The sequence below is a fragment of the Phaenicophaeus curvirostris genome, chromosome 12, assembly GCF_032191515.1.
Source record: "Phaenicophaeus curvirostris isolate KB17595 chromosome 12, BPBGC_Pcur_1.0, whole genome shotgun sequence".
NCBI classification, from domain to species: domain Eukaryota; kingdom Metazoa; phylum Chordata; class Aves; order Cuculiformes; family Cuculidae; genus Phaenicophaeus; species Phaenicophaeus curvirostris.
The window spans coordinates 13,537,614-13,558,212 of NC_091403.1; the positions used below are offsets into that span (position 1 = coordinate 13,537,614).

General features: G+C 41.9%; 1 protein-coding gene across 1 annotated transcript in view; it reads right to left on the minus strand.

Moving 5' to 3' along the window:
- ADAMTS17 (ADAM metallopeptidase with thrombospondin type 1 motif 17) overlaps positions 1-20,599 on the minus strand; it is a 173,220-nt gene that overhangs the window by 137,932 nt on the left and 14,689 nt on the right. The window contains exons 4-6 of the mRNA XM_069867039.1: positions 11,848-12,020; positions 1,394-1,477; positions 653-810 (exon numbers count right to left, since the gene is read on the minus strand). Of these exons, the coding sequence (XP_069723140.1) occupies positions 653-810; positions 1,394-1,477; positions 11,848-12,020 (415 nt within the window). The remainder of the gene's footprint in view (positions 1-652; positions 811-1,393; positions 1,478-11,847; positions 12,021-20,599) is intronic.

Consider the following 20,599-nt stretch of genomic DNA (forward strand, 5'->3'; position numbering starts at 1 on the left):
ACAGATTATTTCACATCTGAAATAAACACAGCAGTTTTCAAACATACAGACAAATTAAGAATGACAACTCTCCTCTGTCTCAGCTATGATATAGGAGAAATGTTAAAGTGGTTATTTCCTAAGGCAAAGAGAGAAATAATCAATTTATTGTATAGTATCCATCTCTCATTTTCTTTAGAGGGCAACTCCCTCACCATCTTCCCACTACTGGCAGACTGTCTGCTCTACCAGTATCAACTGTCTCTCAGACTGTTCAGTTGATTCAGATCTAATCACACACAGAGCACTTGTTCTCGGATGTGTTCTCAACTCTCTTTCTCCCAGGAAGAAGAGCTTATGGCTAAAAACCTCACCTATTTTTTCCACTTACACCTGTTGGCGTGAGAAAAAAATGTCACTTGTGCTACAGCCACGTCTTGCCTGCATCCTGACTATGACAATGCTCTGATTCAGGAGAGATGCTTTTGCATAACTTTGTTAAGTATGCACACAAACAAGACAAATCACTTTCATCTGAGCCATCTGAACAGCATGTAGGTAACACATGTATCAGCATATCTTTTTTTTTAATTACTGCTAGATGTGATAACCCCATCATTGACTATGGGCCATTACTGCTTGAAGTATACTGATAAAATAGAGCTCACTATACCTGGTTACAAAAACAGCAGCATCAACGGGAGGGGTGTCATCCCTCGCACCAGGAACCTGGTTGTTACCAAGGTATTTTGCCCCACCATATTCTTCATTTTGCCATTGACAAAAGCTCTCCAGAGACCTCTCTCCATGATGCCCAATAGACAACTTTGCCTTTTGGAAAAAAGGGGATACAAAAGAAGAAATATCAGTTTTTACACAAACCATTAGACCTTTGATGAAAACTCAGAGTCTTAGAGATATAAATGTGAGGGAATGACAAGTGTGAAACTAGCCTCATCTGAGCTGGTGAGCTAGGATTACTTTGGAATCCACATCGACTTCTATCATTTGATCTACAGAACAAACTTCATCCACTGGCAGCACCTCATAAGCTTCTGAAATAGCACTACATTCAAAAGTCTCATAAGTCTGGAACACTTATGTTTGATACTAGAGCCGTATAATTCTTAATCTTTTAAACAGTTAAGTCCCAAGGCTGGTTCATGACTACATGCAAAGACTTACCAGGAAGGATAAATAAAAGAACTGTAGTTCCTTTCACTCATGCAGCTCTCTGTACTTCCCATCTTTAATACTACCTAGTGAAGTGTGGCAGGCACTACTTAGAATTTGTGCTTACGTGGCCAGATGTGCCCCATTTCGTTCCCCCATCCCAGCACAGGGATCCTGCTCTGTCTGCAAGATTGCAGCCATACAATTATAGCAGCAGGGTAAAAAATGAGTTAGAACTCACAGGACGTTTGCGGAGCAGGACTAGTTTGGTCACTCGGATGTTGACTTTAATTCCAAGACTTTGATGTTGAAACATGTTGTACACCTGTCAAAATTTAAAGAAAGCATCCACAGTATATCAGTAACAATACCAAGACCTAGTAACAGTTGAAGGAACTAATTGTGACATTTATCCTTCTAAAAACTGACCCAAAACAAACCTGGATGGGTTGTGCTCGTGAAATTAATAAAATACGGAGTTTTTGAGAGCTAGTGTGTTACCACTCTAATAGTTCCACCTACCCAAGTATAGATACAACACTTGCAAAAACAGAGTGGGTTTGCTCCTATGGTACTACACTGGGCTTTCACCCCTGGAGCAGTTTGTCACAGACTAATCTGAGCAAAATTCAGCCTTCAGGGACAAAAAAAACATTCAAAACCCCCCAAAAATACACAAGCTAGTTGCAGAAAAAAGATTACTTATAACTGGAATAAAAGAGAATCAACACAGGAGAAACAGAGGACAGGAATATTCCAAAGGAGCTCTAAACGTAAACCAGTCTCAGGAACATGGATGTACGTTATGAAGCATCCAACTAACATGGATCTTCAGCATTTAAATATCAGAGATATCTGAATGTAAGATGAAATAATGGTGTGTTTTAGATTTCAGGAAATAGAATGGAAAAGCAATTTCCCTCTGTTATTTTCATATCTTATATGAGAAGAGTAATAAGGCAGCACATAATGACACAAGCCTCAGGAAATACAAAAATAGCACCGGAAACTACCTTACTACTTTCTCCGGATTTTGCATTCCAGCTCAGATACTTCACCTCATTCTTACAGGTCAAAATATAACATCTTAACCAATGCCAGGATTTTATTCCACCCATTCCTTCATCTACAAATGCTTTAACTAGACTACATCAAAAAAGTGGAGGGAAAGGTTTATTTTAAAAAGGTGTAAAATACCACATAACAACCTATGAATGAATATTGTATTCCCTACTTGGTCAAAAAAAATTAAAATAAAGATCACTGAAGAGAGACTCCGGACTAATGGGAAGCAGGACTTGGCCCCAGATAAGCTGTATTCCTTACCTACATCTCATCTGGCTAGAAATATCATACAGAGCCAGCTAACTTCCTACAACAAACCCAAGGCATGAATACATTTTGAATATTACATTTTCAACGCTTGGTATTTTTCCTATTTGTGCAAATACTCAGGAATGTGCTCAGTGGAAGAGTGTTCATAAGCTCTTTAGTGTTTGCTGTTGGATTTAAGCACACACATAAATGTTTCCTATAATTTAGGCACAGATTGCAAGACAGACGCTACTCAGTATTTGACCCACTGACCTTCAGTAAAAGCACAATAAGCAATTTATCTTCCCTGCGGCTGGTACCCAAGTGCATACAAACACGGGTACTATTTGCTTAGCTCAGGGAGATGCTGGGAGAGTAGCTAAGGCCTCTCACTGCAGACCTGGGGGGATAAACTTGACACTTGCAGAGAAGGGTTCCGACAGTTGACCTATGTGTAAATGGAGACCAGGACATTCAGCTGAGAGGGTCAATGGGGCATCATGCTGATCAAGTCAATATGCCATGTACCACTACCAAGGTGAACAAACGTTTGCATGTGATAGATGTCTTTGATTAGCCTGGCTCACTGTGATAATCAGCATCCTGTCACTACCAGAGTCTGTTAGACCAGCCCAGTAGGGTCAGGCTGTCTGCAGTGTATTTACCTGTACACACACTGAAGTACTGATGGCCGTGCAAACGGACCAGTCTGACTACATTGAAGCAGGCGTATCCCTTTTATCCTGGCAGAGCTCATAGACTGAAAAGTCTGGTTCAGCCTCTGAAGCATTCAGAGTGGGGGATGGAAGAAGAGCTAGCTGGAGCAGATATCTAATGAGAAAGGGTCTGTCTCTTTCTCCAGGTGGGTTGTGTTTGAATACTTGTTCTGAAGTAGAACAGCCACTTGTACCAGTCAGGCTTATTTAGCAGAGGGAAAGGTTATTGTTCCAACTAGGCAACACAAATTAACATCAGTCCTGAGCTTCCTTAGGCTCCATTTAAGAGAATAAGCAAACAAAGCTTGAATAAACAAGTAAAGTAAAGCCTCTTTTGCAAGCCTAGCGTCTTTTTGGTTTAGCATCCAGTTGCTGCTGCTGCTAGCTCAGTTGGGCTTTTCTGATATCACTGCTGAATGGAAATACAAGTGCAGTCAAAGTTATCCTTAGGACAGGAGAAAAGGAAGAGAGGCTGACAGTCTTCAAAAATGACATGCTAAACTCTCCAGCAGCTGGTTCTTCTTCTGCAAGTTTTGTTAGCGAAAACTACCTTTTGAAGTCAGTTGTGTTTGGATATCTCTGTGCTGGGTCTGCAGGCAGGCAGCTTGTCTGCTCTGATGGAAAGGCAAGCACTATTGTCCACGATAAGAACCCATTTGCTGTGCTCATTTTACCAGTTGAAAGCTTACCTCAGTCTTTCTCACACCCTCCTCTTCCTTACACCCTGTGCAGCCTTTTTGCCCTCTACTGAATATGCATTCACAGAAGCACCAAGAGGTTTGCTGAGGGGCTTCGCTGTGCTCTGTGGTGGGGCTGTTGCTGAGCCATCTGGAACCAACTGTGCCCAGCAAAGGGCAGCTCCGGCTCTGTCCTCAGAGAGGCAGAGAAGCCCCTGTTGCCAGCACTGTGCCAGCTGTGCCCCATACACTTTCAAAGGAAAACCCAAAGCAACATAATTTAAGGCTAGAAGGAACCCAGTGAGGTCTCAACCAGACCTCAAAAGACTCGATAAAAGAATGAGACAGCTCAGCAAGGTTACCCACAGCCATTTTGGCAGCACACAGCCACTGTCAAACCAGACTCTGCAAAGTAGGTTGTGCCCAAAGGAAGCATTATCAGAGAATCCAAGTATCTAAAGAAATCAAACCCATAGGCCTTTCCTGCTAGGAACTGGATTCCATCATGGCAGTGACCACTTTCTGCCTCCTCACCCAGCCTACAAGGAAGCCAACACCCATAGACTTCGCATGTCAGAGCTGTTCAGACACCATTTCCAATTGACTATTATTGGCACATGAGGGAACAGCTTCAGCTGAGATATCAGAGAGGAATGGGATTTCCTAGTGCAGATGTTCTCGAGATTTCCTGCTGCACAGACATCACGCATTAGAGAGGCTGACTCACAGACACCTCCCTTCCCACTTGCAATACTGTGGGCCACACTCCCTCAAGCCTGCACTCGTATCACGCCCTTCAGGCTCCTGTGACAACTTCCAACAGGAGAAAAGTAAAAATATTTGAGGTGGTTTAGAACCTTTTATTAAAATGAGTCAACCAGGAACATAAGTGACACTGCATGAAACCCACTAGCATTCTGCTGTGGAACAAATGCAAAGGTTGCTGGTTTAGGACATCACCACAGCGTTAAAAAGCAGCTTGGCTAGAAGACTTGGTCACTGGTCTTAAAGGATAGGATTTGAAAAGTTGTCAGTGCGGCTGGAGTGTGGTCATGAGCATTAGCTGCCCTGTTGCAGGTGAACCTCTATGTTGTCTTGACTGTCATTCCATAAGGAGTCATCAAAAGTAGAAACAGTGCTTTGGAAACAGAGGTATGGTAGAGAGTTATAAGAAAATAGATATAAAAATGGAAGAGGAAGTGCAGAAAAACAGGAAAAAGGATAAAGCCAACCCTTCACATCTCATTCTTGCATCTGCATTTCCCTTACAGATCCTTACTGCGCAAAATGCCCTGGAGAAAACAGAAAATCTTGAAGCCCGGACCATCCTTCTCCATCTTCTCTATTTGCATTCTTCCTGCCTTTTTCTCCTTGTAGCTTTGACATGGAAGGGACAGAATAAATGCAGTTTTGGCATGAGCTCTCCAGGCCTGCCCCAGCATGCATAAAGCACAACAGACATGAAGAACTGGGCTAAGAGTTTAAATTTTTTTTAATTCTCAAGAGCTTCCTCTGCAGGTGGACAGTAGGAGGGAGATGTGTGTGTTTCAGATGTTATGCAGTTCAGAACACCAACCCTGAGGGTAAATTGACATTTTCTTTTTTCTACTCTAAGCACTGCACACAAGCAAGAGCCTTCCCGTTGCCTTGGCTGCTGGATGACATTTGGACAGCAGAAGCATTAGTCAAATTACTGAAGTTGCCTTTCACTCGTTTTGAAAAGTGCTAGGATTTCTAACACCCACCAAAAGCCAAGCTTTCAAATTATCCCATTAAGCATTAGGAAAAAGAATATATTCATGGCTCTTTATAAGAGAGAGTTGACATAACTCTTTCTCCTAGGGCTGCTGGAGCAAAAAGAAAAATTGGTAGAGTGATCAAATATGTATATCCTTTTTCCTTACATCTCTGTCCTCATCATGAAAATTCCATATCAAGGTAAGGGAGCTGATTATCAGTGGCAGAACCTTTATGTGCCAGCCCCCAAGAACAGAGAGATATAAATCCATCAATGCACACATGATAGGAATTATTTTATCTGCTTCTTTAGTATAGAAAAAATATCTCACAGGGGAAATCCAAAATGAAAAATGATCTGCAGAGTGTAAAATAAGGCTTCGGAGAGTAAATCAGTATTATTCCTCAAGAACAACATAAGAATTTTCCCTCTTAATGACATCCAAAATACCACTAACTTCAAGTTACTGCTTGCTGCTAAGAGCTTCCAAACTAATCACATAGCTTACCAACAGCTGCAGAACTAACACATACTACAGTACCTCAGCCCTGCACGCTGGAGTCTCTCAGAAAAAGGCAAGCTCAAAACAAAGCAACAATTGTATTTACTCCAAAACCCCAAAAAAATGCACTTAAGGGAGAAAAAAAAAACAAAACCAAACAAATTTTCTTTGGTTTTGTTTGGGTTTTTTTTTTTGGGGTTTTTTTAGGTTTTTTGTGTTGTTTTGTTTTTTGGGTTTTTTTAAGGTTTTCAAACCCATAGAACACAGCTTTAAATTACTATGTGGCATCCTGGTAACACACAGGTTTCTGTCCCTAAATACTCAGAAAGTCAGCCTGAGTGGGACTTGGTTTGCAAAGCTCTGCACAACTACAAGAAGCAAACATTCACAACTTGCCATTCAGGTACTAGCTGAAACCAGTCACTCCTCATCATTAAAGACACTATGACCATGGATGAACTTTCCAAATGGTCTCATCATATGCTTCAGAATTATTTGAATTTTCCCCAGGAAGCTGAAGGCATAAGTCATGAAGAAAATCCACGGTATAAGCCAGTTTTCCTGCCCATGAGGCCACAGAATCTCTTTTTGTCTTACTGGCCATTTCTCTCAGATAAAAAGAAGATACCAGAAGAAATAAAAGCATAAAACTCCTGCAAGAAAGCACTGCGCGCCTCATGCTATGGAAACTGCTTCTGAACCCAGCCACAAATGGCAACTATTGCGAGCAGATACACAGGTCACAGAGGGACAGGAAAAAATAAAGGCAATGCACTGGTCTTGTAGATGCTGGCTTAGAAAGCTTAAGTTCAGTTTAGATTAATCAATGAATCCATGTTGCAATATCCATACAAATAGCTGCATATGGATGAAATGCCATGAGAAATTATACTTGCCACATGCAGACTAACAGACTGGAGGAGCAAAACAAACATGTTTTACCACAAAGGCACTTTGTGTCAGAATTTAGGACGTTCTAAACACTGGTGGCTACTAAGGAAGGGCTTGAATGAAGGCAGGAAGGGGGAGATGCAGTCAAGTCAAAGGATGCAAAGGGGAGACAAGAAATAAAATGCAAACACTGCAGTGCTGTGCAAAAGCTCAATACCAAGGGAGTTTAACTTAGAAAAATAATCAGCGCATATATATAAGTAGCTGGTTTTGTGTTTCTATAATTCTGTTGATATCCCTCCATGTCCTTGCATCCAGCATGCCCATAAGCTCACTGCCTTACTGAGGCTGCAGATGTTCCCGGTGGCATTTGACAACTTCTTTACTAGCTTAATTTTTTTAATGTTATCACAAAGCTATGAGAAATCACTCATTAGGAAAATTGTGCTGAATCAAAAACCTTGCCAAAAAAATAAGAAAAAAGATTTCATTTTAGAGGTGGTGACTTAAAAAAAGTCAGCTTAAAGCCCTGGAGCCATGCTTGTTCCCACTCATACGATACAGAGCACCTTAGAGAGAAATTCTTCCATGGTTTTGGAAAAATCCGTCTTACAACTTCAAATGGTAGTTTAGTTTAGATTCACTTCAGTGTGAATCTATTCTCTGTTCAATGGGGTGGTCAGAACTACAGAATAACATTAAAAACACAGTATTTTCTACACAAAGTACTACTTGTTATTTCTAGGTCGCAAAAGGGGTTTGCTGTGTTTCTTAGCTGTTATTCTTGAGGAGGGTGGTGGGGTTCTTTTTCCTAAGATTCTCATTTACCAAGGGAGCAATAAAACAGCTTTTTGTAATGCTAACTTTTTTTCCCCCTTCAGAAATTCTTGTAACATAAATAGATATTAAATACTTTAAGGCAGATCACTTTATTTAAAATGTCTATAAATATAAAATGCATTAATAAGACCTCTTAATGCTTGTTTTGTGGTTTGACAGTAAACGTAGTGGCTTACAGAGAGGAGTTAAGTTAATATACCCCTGACCAGTAATGTTCTATTTGCTTAAATGCAAGCATCCAAGCCAAAATTAACATTCTGGTTTCTTTTAGAGGCAGCCAGCCACCCTGCAGCGTAGCTGAATAAGCACTGCCTAATATCACAGGGCAAATCCTGTCTCTCAACTAACAGTCACAGAAGGCTGACAGAAGCCCTATCAAGGCAGGCAGGAAACAAAGATCCCAAGCAGCCAGGAGGCCTTCATTTGCGTGGTTACATACAGCATAACTCATCCTGCAGCAGAGAAGGGTGTAACAGATGCTGCTTTAAGGAGTTGTACCAGTTTTACAGATGAGAAACTTAACACACAAAGATTCACTGGGGTTGGTTCAGGAGTGTGGCTGACTGAAGAGTTCAGCTAAAGACCTACCTTAACCATAGGACTATCCCACCGCTCTTTCTGAAATGTATTTTCTGAACTATTCCTCAGCTTCTTTTGCTAGGATGAAGAACGGCTTTCATTATGGGAAATGGAAAGTTAAAATTCCCCTTGGTTTCACCTTGTTTTGTAGCCCCAGAATAAAGGATTTATGCAATGATGCCATCTATGTGTTTGCCTATTAGTTCCTCAGTATCTTCTAATCTTGCCAGACACTCGCAACAAATTTCCTCAGGAAAGCAGAGGCCTGAAAGATTTTGTTCCTACAAGTGTGGGAAGGTAGGTGGCCAGACAAACGCCAGAGACAGTCAGTGCTCCTCTGAAGGCTGAAAAGCTAGAACATGAATTCCAATCCTTTCAGACATCAGAAAAACCACATGGGTGAGCCCCTAGAATCAATGACTTCACAGTGGGAAGTATTTCAGCTGGACTTTGCACCTTAGGACATGTCGGATAAATGTGTTCTTCAGCCAAGACTCCTCTTCCATGTGCACTCTCTAGTGTCTAATAATAAAGGAGTGAGCTCACACTACAGCACCAGAACCTAGCTTAAAAGTCCATCAGCTAAATCCATTGGAAATTAAGCTTCAATATTTGTTTAGTAAATTGGTTTAAAGAACCCAACCCATCTATCAACACCAACCCACACATACATATTCACACCTGGCAAGCTGATGTTGCTGGGATGTCCTGCAGTATTCTTCAGCCTGGACAGACAACAGTACGGCCAATTTTTGTTTAGGACTTGGCCTATCAGTTTACTTAACGTTAACCAACTCCACAGGCTGATGATGCTACACAACACAGAGATGCACTAATGATTACAATGAACTAATTGACCTTGTGACATGAGAGAAGCAAAACTGTTAGCAGATTTTTATCTCTCAGAATCACAGAATAACCAGGTTGGAAGAGACCCACCGGATCGAGTCCAACCGTTCCTATCAAACACTAAACCATATCCCTCAGCACCTCGTCCACCCGTGCCTTAAACACCTCCAGGGAAGGTGAATCAACCACCTCCCTGGGCAGCCTGTTCCAGTGCCCAATGACCCTTTCTGTAAAGAATTTTTTCCTAATGTCTAGCCTAAACCTCCCCTGGCGGAGCTTGAGGCCATTCCCTCTTGTCCTGTCCCCTGTCACTTGGAAGAAGAGGCCAGCACCCTCCTCTCCACAACCTCCTTTCAGGTAGTTGTAGAGAGCAATGAGGTCACCCCTCAGCCTCCTCTTCTCCAGGCTAAACAACCCCAGCTCTCTCAGCCGCTCCTCATAAGGCCTGTTCTCCATCCCCCTCACCAGCTTTGTTGCTCTTCTCTGGACTCGTTCCAGAGCCTCAACATCCTTCTTGTGGTGAGGGGCCCAGAACTGAACACAGTATTCGAGGAGCGGTCTCACCAGTGCCGAGTACAGAGGCAGGATAACCTCCCTGGACCTGCTGGTCACGCCGTTTCTGATACAAGCCAAGATGCCATTGGCCTTCTTGGCCACCTGGGCACACTGCTGGCTCATATTCAGTCGGTTGTCAACCAACACCCCCAGGTCCCTCTCCTCCAGGCAGCTTTCTAGACAGACTTCTCCTAGTCTGTAGCACTGCATAGGGTTGTTGTGCCCCAAGTGCAGGACCCGGCACTTGGCCTTGTTAAACCTCGTGTCCAGATTCCTTTGCAGAGCAAAGGGATTCATCTCACTGATGAATCACTCTAGAACAGATCTTAGGAGGACCCCTGTGCTGTCACTACAAACAAAAAGCATCCATCATCTCTTTTGAGGTCACAAGCAATCTCAGCCCTGACACATTACATCTGAATATGTATTTCTGTTACCTCAAAAAGTGACTTAAAAAGCAGATTTGTTCAGACTTATGTTCTGCCTGCTCACTGCAAAGCTGGTATCTGAATTTAAAGGTGAAGTACCAATGCTTTGAGAAGAGTAAGGCTCTTGTACCCTTAGCAAACACATTGTTAAATGTAAGAAAGCCAGTAAGAAAACCCTAAAGTGACGGTAGCATGAATGGGTTTGCTGCAAGAAGACATTTCCTATAAACCAATCCAAATAAACGAAGAGACAAAATGAAGCCCTGTTAAGTGACTATTGCCACAGCATTGTAAAAGGCAAAATAAAAGGCAGAGGAAGGGAAACAGAAGCAGCTCGTTAACAGAAAAGACTAGTCCTTAAAAAAACTCCCTGCCTAATCAGCAAAGCATTTCACAACAGGAGGGCTCCCTCACACCAGTGCTTGATAAAGGAATACAAGACCTCTTAAAAAAACATTGTCCCAAAGCTGGGTTACGTGCTGAGCACCCGTCACTCAGCTCTTCACTGGGAAGCATGACCAGTCAATTACTATTAAGAACTGTTATTTTTTTGCCAGCCAATTTGCTGCTCATGAACAACAGAGAAGTAGTCAGGAGGAAGAACTGTTCCTGGATGTTACAATAGCATGGGCAGAGTAAAACAAGCTTCCTCCAAGACTTCCTTGTGCAAATGCCTCTGGAAGGACCCCTGACGTCTCTACGCAGATTTCAGTGTCCACATCCAATTTAGCCATTATATCTTTACTGACACTGCCAACAAGTGATCAAGTAAGCATTCATTGTGAGAGGCTTTGTGTTCCATTATCAACTGAGACTGAAAGCTTAACCACTAGGACAGCAAACAAATTAACACTGACACTTCATATGAGTTTGCTATTTCAAAAGGCTCTCCTCACTCCTGGCTGGTTCTCTCCAGAATTTCCAGAATGCTTCTAAAGCTCCATCAACTATTCACAGGTACGATCAACGCCACTTTGTGTAGCACAAAAAGTCCTGGGGTAAAGAGAATAGGATCAGTTGGCAGTTTTAGTGATGTTTGCTGTATCTTCTACAGCAAGGGAGGCAACCATTTTCATTATGTAAAAATTGAAGCTTAAAAGTGTTTCTAACTGACCTAAAGCTAGGTTTTCTGCTGGAAATCACTACGACTACTGTCTTCAATAACAATTTGACTGCCCACTATGACAATGACCTACAGAGAAATCCCTCTTATGAAACAAGTGTGTCACGGAAATCTTCAGGAACCTAAGAAACATCGCGTCAGACAAGACCATCTATTCACTCCGGGATACTCTCTATCAAAGTAAGCCATAGCACTACAAAAAATACGGTAGAAAACACCACTCCTGAACAATTATGGAGTATTTCCTAACTGAAAACCTGCAATTTCCATTTCAAAAAAAGTTTTTTACTGTATTTTAGGCAAATACAGAAAATCACAGAGACAGGGGAGAAGTGGCACATCACACACAAAATCCAAAACCTTTCTTCATACCTGAAGGTCAAAACGGTTACCCAGTTCAGCTATCAAGGAATCTAGTTTTAACCTACCCTGGATACGATATTTTCACTCGTTTCTTCTTTTGAGAGTAAAGTGCCTACTTACCATATTCATAACTGTGAGGATGAATCTTTGGGCAGCCTCTGCACCATGATATTGGACCATATCAGCATCTGCCACCACCAGAGTTTCTACTGTGTACTCGTTGTTTAGTCGAATGGCATTTCTTCTCTCCCTCCAGTCATTCGTTGATTTAATTTTCTTCTGCCTCTTCTTTTCTGAAAGTCCAAATACTTATTAAGGCTGAGAGATCATAATAAAACATTTATACTCTTTTCAACAAACATTCTTGTGCACGTTCAGGCTGCAATGACCTTTAATTACAGTGTCCTTTGCTGATTCAAGGAAGCAGCCAAAAGGTTCTATTGCAAGTACATCTGTACCTCTGTGTGCAAATTTGTCCGAGACTACCAGATCACAGGCAAACAGGATAAGAAAAGAGAAGTCCAGAACAGTACAAGATTAGCTGTAATTCAAGCCAAGAAGTCATGCTTTTGCAAAAATTTCAGAAATTGGAAATCTTGTTTGTGAAAAGTGTAAAATTCCACTGTAATGGAACACGTTCTAATTAAGGAAAAATTAGCTGTAGAAAACTTTTGGGATGCAATGTGCACTCTAGACTCTGCAGGTTGTCCTTAGCCAGGGAAGTTGTAAGATATTCCTGGAGTCATTATTTCCATCAGTTGCATTTTTACTTCCTACCAACATTACTAGAGCAATGTAACAGAACATGACAAGAGTCTGAAAAATTTAAAATTAAGTCAGATTGTTTTGGAACATGCATTACTGGCCAACTGCAGAAGTCTCTGGAAGAAACCCAGAAATGCATGTAGAAGGTCAGGTTAGATAAGACCTTCTCAAGCTTTCTTTGGTCATTTATTGCTATTGGCATGAGCACCAGCACCAGCAGCTGCATTCGTTGGCCACCTACGTGCAGAGCTCGCACGCCTCTTTTATAGTAGTATATGCACCAGAAGTCGGGGAACCTCTAGACCAGCTGATACTTAACGAACTTAAGTTACAAGAACCTGTGAAAAGGACCCATTCTAAGGACTATAAAGTGAAGCAGTGGTCAGCTACTGTTAGCACATAAATTAACAGACAGAAGTTAAACCTATCTTCTGCTAAACTGAGGGACTAATGTATTAGCAATCTGTCCTCTTCTAAACTGAAAAGTGAAATGTGTTTTACAGCTCAAAGGCAGCTGTGCAAAACAGCTGAGGCATGAACAAAGCAGAAATTAAGTTCAGATCTGAAGCTGAAACTATTCACTTCATTGCAGTCAAAAAAAAAGTATTCATGTTTTCAACTATAATATGAAAGAAAGCAAATGAAATCATTAAAACAAATTTATTTTGCAATAAGAAACAAACTGCCAAGATTCACTGACATTACAGCTTCTTACTGCTCAACCCACAATACACTATGGATAAGATACCAATGCTGGTATTGACGTTGATTTCTTCCAGTGAAGAAAGGAGAAGAACACACAACAGGTCCTGAAAGAACATGAACACAACATTCAATGCAGGAGTGACACGGGATAGACCATACGGGATGATCTGCAGCAGGCAGATCTGAGTTAGCGCTCACTGATCCTGTTTTTCCACAGCCTGTTTACCAGCTCCCTTACATAACTCAGTTTGAATTTCCCTTCTTTCCCAGGCTGGTAAATGCACTCACACCCAGATCATCAGTTTTCCCTGACTGATCCTCTTGTACTGAGGGTGATCAACTCCACCAGACGTAAGCCCCCCAAAGCCCACCTGAAATGGACTCCCTCCCTTCTGCTCATTCATACGTTTTCTGTCTTGTCAGTACGCACATCATCACATCTCCCTATTCTGAGCTGTCTAGCAGTCATTCAGTATAGCTCTGCACATGCTTTTCTGCCCAAGGCATCAACTGTCAACACTGCATACATACTTCAAAATGAAAAAACAACCATGAAATTTGATTTGATTCTTTTTAAAAAGAGTTTGGAAATATCCCCCCTGGGTCTAAGAAGACAGACAGGAGCCCATGGACACATCAAAAATGAAAACTTTGGATGCTTATAAATAATGGAGGCTGCACGCCAGCAGCAAAGATGAAAATAACCAAATTTTGAAGCTTGTTTTCACACTGACTGCAGGACAGCTACAGTAAAGTGCACAATCACAACAAACCTGCCATAGAGCAGAGGATCTGTGTGTTTCTAAGCACTGTGGAAAGGCAATAAAATAAAACCATAGAATCACTAGGCTGGAAAAGACCTTTGAGATCAAGCCAAACTGTTCCTGTCCACTGCTAAATCATAGAAGAGTCTGGGCTGGAAGGGACCTTAAAGATCATCTAGTTCCTACTCCCCTGCCATGGGCAGGGACACCTCCCACTGGCTCAGGCTGCCCAAGGCCCATCCAACCTGGCCTTGAACACCTCCAGGGATGGGGCATCTACAGCAAACTGTGCCAGCGCCTCACAACTCTCATTGTGAAGAAATTCCTCCTTACGTCTAGTCTAAATCTACCCGTCTCCAGTTTATACCCATTGGCCCTCGTCCTATCACTACAAGCCTCTGTGAACAGTTCCTCCCCCAGCTTTCTTGTAGCCCTTTCAGGTATTGGAAGGTCACTATAAGATATCCTCTGAACTTTCTCTTCTCTGGGCTGAACAAGCCCAACTCTCTCAGCCTGTCCTCATATGGGAGGTGCTCCAGCCCTTGGATCATCTTTGTAGCCTCCTCTGGACTCGCTTCAACAGCTCCATATCCTTCTTATGCTGAGGATTCCAGAATTGGACACAATACTCCAGATAAGGTCTCACAAGAGAGGAGGCAAAGAAGATATTAAGTACCTCAATCTTATCATCTTTTATTGCTACTGTTCCCCGCCCTGCATCCAGTGAAGGATGGAAATTCTCAGTGGAGTGACTAGAGTAGAAAGAAGGAAAGATGAACGCACATTTGATTTGCCAACTATTAAATGGAGATGACTTCACTAAACTTCCGTGAAAAAGCTCCCATGTTTGTGGGTTTTTTTAATTCATTCCTTACCATTCATCTATCCATCCATCCCTCAGCATAGCCACACACCTTTAGCTCCAGTACATTCAAGGTTATCAATTAAATACCAGGGAAGAAATCAGAGAAAAAAGGAAGAGAATGCAATTTATTACAGCAAGAACATTAACCTTTTGGGTCTTGCTGCTAGCAATCAGAACCTTCCTAGAAGTAACAACACTTCCCCATCAAAGTCTTATTTTGGTAATTGCCTAATAAATAAAAAGTTTTCAACCAGTATAAATCTCCTTCTATAGCTTGTATGGGGGGCTAGGCCTAAACTCAAATAAGTCTGGGCCTGGCATTGAATGAGGCGCATAAAAACACCTAAGCATTATATAAATTCACAGTAAAAATATAAATTCAGAGTACCCTGGGTTTTCACTTAAACTCCTTTTTGGTGAAAAAGGAGCCAGAGAAGAAACCCAATATGATAACCTGTAGTTTGCACTCCAGGGAGAAGAGATCATACCATGGTGATTCGCCATGTGATTACCCATCGCGGACCTTCCTCCAGAGGCAGATGAGGCAACTGGCAAGGTTTTACCAATTCCACTTGGCATGTCTTTGCAGAAAGCAGCTGTTTGAAACTATGAAAGGTGTGATTTCTGGAGAGCGGTGGCATAAAAGGACTCTTGGCAAATTGCTGGGTAGTCTTGGTTCACACAAAGCCTCTGGTCCCCACTCCTCCATGAGTTTTACTTGACCCTGCAGATTGGCTGCTTTCTACTGGATGGTGGGAATTAGACATTGTGTGTGGAAAGCTACCACCCCACAGGCTTGACTAGAAATAGAGCCAAAGTGACCTAACTTAGAGAATTCCGACCTTACACTCGTCTGCTCCCTCACATTCTCCAAGTATAAGCTCATCAATCATTTAAAATAGGCAACATATAATGGACTCAAGGGAGCCTACAAAGAGCTTGGATGGTCATAGATGATACACTACAGAAGAGGTAAGCGAAAACAACACATTATTTGAACATGAGAGCAAGAATGTGTGTCCCTTTTTTGTTTTTTCCTTTCCCTTTTTAAGTTTGTAGCTCCTTTTTACAGTGTGACTTTTCTTTATTCTTTCTGTCCTTTTTGTCATTGCAGAAGGTTACTTTCAGAGCTGTCTCTACTTGCATCTTCCTGCCTACCACACATGCAAACAATTTTCCATTATAATCAATCACATGAAGAAATCTCAACTATCATTGCATGGATGAACCATCACAAAGAAAAAAAAAAAAAAAGAAATACATGCATCCCATATCACAGACATTTGATGAAGAGGACAAAAAGATCCAAAGACAATAGTAAAAATTCTCATTAAATACATCTGCAACTCCTACCTGAGGTGAGTCAACTTCAAGGAAGTATCAGAAAAAACCCATCTCTAGAGCCTCATTTCGGAAACAAGCCAGCACAGAGAAGTCTCACTCCTGGCCTGTGTGATTTATGGACTATGGGCAGAGAATCCCTCCATGAATACATGAAGCCCCAAACTAAAATAAACATCAGCCATTAAAACAAGGATTAAATGCTTAGTGGATTCTTTATTTGAACAAACTGATGTTACAAATTTTGTGGTGCAGATGTTAAGTGTTAATATGAAGGCATGAGAGGCCATAAAACATGGGCAGGAGCCTGTCAGAAGAGTTTACATTGTGGGGAGCACAGAGAACCAAACTGCACACTATTTTAGAAGTCAGGTGTTCCATGCTTAAGAGGTCAGACAATTTCATGTGAAATATGAGCTGAAACAGTCAATCTACAACACAGCACGCATATGCTGCGGATGACTAGGCACAAGGGACATGGTTCTTTTGCCAGTCACTTTGACAGTGTGTTATACAGTCTACCTGGCCAAAAAATCCATAAAAATCAGGACTGTTAGATGATGGGAGAAGGGCAGTATGCACACAGATCCTCAGTATAAAAAGGATGTAACGTTGCCCAAGCTCATTAACTGGCTTTTGTTTACAGGCTCTTACCATTCCTTGGCTAGTCACCTGCAAAGCAGCACGGTCATATCACATTCTGTGGACCAGCAGTCTTTGAAATCTTACTTGGAATGGCAAAACCACATAGTCCCTACTGCAGTCAGAAGCACAACAGAGATCTTCTGAAGCATTAGCAGAAAACCCCTTGTGTTCAGTGATTTTTATGGCAACCTAACAGATGTACAATTCCAATTCCTGTTTGTTCAGTTCAGGGATCAAGATGCAAGGCAAATTTGAAGAGGCTTATAGAGCTCTTAGAGTTCCAGGATGACAGAACATTTACTGCAGAAGACTGCCCACTGAAGTACCTGTGCAACCACAGCCTGAGCTCAAAGAGTGCCCACAGATCACAGGACAGCTCAGAGCTGCGAGATCACCACAGGCTTCCCAGCACGTAAAGCGGGCTAGTTCAGAAGTCATGGATGCCACCAGAAACATCCCTTCACTGTCTCCTTTGGACTTAACATCCAAAGCTCTGCGCATCAGTTACCTTGAAGCTGCAGTTTTCATCCATACTACAACAAAGCGGTTCTTCTCAAAACACTGATCTCCTGGGAGGAGAAACCACGCTCCAGCTCCAGGAGCCTTGTTCTCTACAGCTGATACTTGACACCCTTTGTGCAGCATCCATTTCGGAGTAGGCACAAGCAAGGATTGAAGAAGGAAACTAAGAGCAGCCACTATCAGAATTTCTGACACAGCCAGCACTCGCCAATCCATTTCCACCCATGGGAACACAGAGCCCCCATCACCTCTGTCAGCACACAGCACAGAATTCTCTCTGTGCAATGGACTTCCATACCTCCACTAAAAGCTTGGGATTTCAGATTTACCACAGCTACCATTTTACTGCCTTGTCCTACAAAACAGTTATGCACCTCCAATTTCTTTCTGACTAGAATAGCAGAGAAAAACATGCATCAACTGCTAGAAAAAATAATTTCATAGCAGAATGATCCACTGCTCCCTGTCCCAAAAATGTTATTTTTTTTTTATTTTTACATGGCCAGTTTCATACCAAATCACAAGTTCATGACTATTTGCCTGGCACAGCAGCAAACAAGAATTTGAGACAGAAGCCATGAACCCTGTGCTACACCTCAAAACACTACAGAGATTTTATTGTAAGGATTATTATCCAAGTTAGCCTGCGGCTTGAACACATCAGTTAAAACCACATTTTTCTCCAAAGCCATCAGCATAACGCAACTCAGTTGTCAGTGTAACGTATCAGGACTTCTTTTAACGGCAGGCCTGTAAGACAGCACAGGATAAGCGCTATGATTCTCTGTCTGCTCATTGGTTCAATCTGTCATCAGGATTTCAAAGATTGCCACCTCCTGTACAATGTGCACTCGTCTCCTTTTAAAAACACACCTTTGTGGTAGGCTTCTCATCTACCTGGAAACAAGGACTGACTCATGTAAGAAAGAAAAGACAGTTTAATGGTACACAAAGCATGGCTTAATGGTAGGACTATTAAAGTGGGAATGGAAACATCTGCTCTGCCACTTCCTCTTAGCCTCTGTTTCTCATCCTTTATTTGATCTGCTCTGTTACTAGCTGTACATCCTTTGAAGCTGAATTGATTGCCTTTGGTTGTAACAGACACACAAAGGTCCCAGCTTGCTTGGGGCCACAAGGGTAGACCTTGTAACACAAATATCATTAAGTCCAAATGATAAGGAGTGATGTATAAAACTCCAAACTCAGACTCCTCAGTTTTGATCACTTAAACTCAGCAGATCTGTGATCAACCACAAAGCACAGTCCTAATGCACTTCAGGGCTTTAGGGACTACAAAATGTTTGGCTGCACTTATACTGTGAAAAATAGGATCATTGGACTCCAGGTTTATTTTCTTTTAATGAGTCTTTAGCAAGTGTGCTTAGCTTGCAAAGAACGTTTTTACAACTGCCAGCCTTACCAACCCATCCTGGGTTTTTGCAGCTGAACTCCAATCACTTCTGCTGAGGCTGAAAGAGCTCAGGGACTCACCAAACCTTAGTCTCCTTGGAGCCTGTCTGCCGTTGTAGCCAGAATGACCACCAGAATATCCATGAACATCCCAAGACAAGGACAACGTTCACTAGATAATCTACTCATTACCACCTGTCAGTTTAGATTCCGTTAGGTTCCAACGGAAACTAGCATTTAGTTTTATTAGGAACCCAGTGAAGGCGCAGTACAGCTATCCTGTGTGCAGCTGGTCTAGAAAGTAAAGAAATCCACACGCTACGTGTATTTGAATGTTCTCTTTGTCTCTTTTGCACCTTGACAGTAGAGGAAGAAGAAACCACAGTCCCTCCTGATCCACATTATCCATGCTACCTTCATGCTGAGGGCTTCATCTAGACCACGCCGGCAACAAAACTTCACTTGCCACGTGTGATGGAAAAGGACACTTCCGAAGGGCAGACTGCTCCAAAAGGCTGCTGTTTATCAGCCATAAGGAAGCAATCACACAGTTATAGGGAAAATCAGACACCCTCTTTGGAAAACAAGGGACATGGAGAAACCAAGGGATTTATCCACACAAGTAAGACATACTCCCATGGATAAAGTCCTGAAAGACCTGATTTCTGATACAGGGAATCCTACGCTTGCAAGACCTAATCACATTACATCTTCTGCATAGTCCATTGTTAAAAATCCTTGCTTTAATTCTTGAACAGATGCTTCCTAATATGGACTAATACAGGTTGCATTACATCTCTCTATTTTTAGTGCACATGTTTTTTGGCCATAACAACTGCTATTTCAGGCCACGTCAAACCTGCAGAGAAAACACAGCTAAGAGACAATGATTAAAGATGGGGAAATGCAACATAGCAGTAACGTGTTTAGGATTTATGCCTGTTCAGGGAAAGCATTCCCTACGTTGGATACCTGCATACTAGCACTTATATAAATCATTACCAGCTTTGATCAATGGTTAAAACAGGTTGCGAGGTAACTGGACAGGGAAGCAACACATTGTTATTTTGTGAATTAAAATGTTGACATTCCTGTTTTTCATTATACATTTCTCTCCACACAGCACATTTGCAGTAAATGAAAATGGGTTCATTTAAACTGACAAATGGGTTTAAAGTGAAGTAATTTATGATGCCTGTATCATAAACATGAAATAACCTCCTCTCCAAAGACAAGCAAGCTGCTCTCTCTCATGCTCCTGGACTGTATTTTATATCAAATCCCTTCTATGTAAGGGGACTTTAATACACCACTGGAGACCTTTTGAAAAGTTATAGTAGAACTTACTTTTCCCAAAGAAACAGAAAGTTTTACAACATGGTTAGAGGAGATTCCTACACTTTCGTAACTTGGTTCGACACTGTTCTTATAACTGATATTTTCTCTCACCAAGAAAAAGCGAAAAACTTTGCCCAACCATAAACTATGACGGCACAGGGAATGTGCAAAATGTGTGACCAGATCTCAGCCAATTAGTTAAACTACTGTTAACTACATCCATTCACAGCAGCTGAAGGTGTCATAGATGTCAGGTGGAAACAGCTTCATTGTCTGTATTATAAAGGTGCAGAGAAACAGGGCAACAAAAGAAGCCTTTTCTCAGGTGTTTTCTACTCCAACTGTTTGCTGCATGAGGTTAATAAAGGAGACAGTACAGCTCTTCTTACAGGGTCAGAGATTGGTGGGAATCACAGGTAATGCCAAAACACAGATTAGCCCTGCAGCTACCTCTTGTCCCCACAAATAAATTGAGAAGTCTACTCATGGAGGTCTCGGCAAAACACATTGGCAC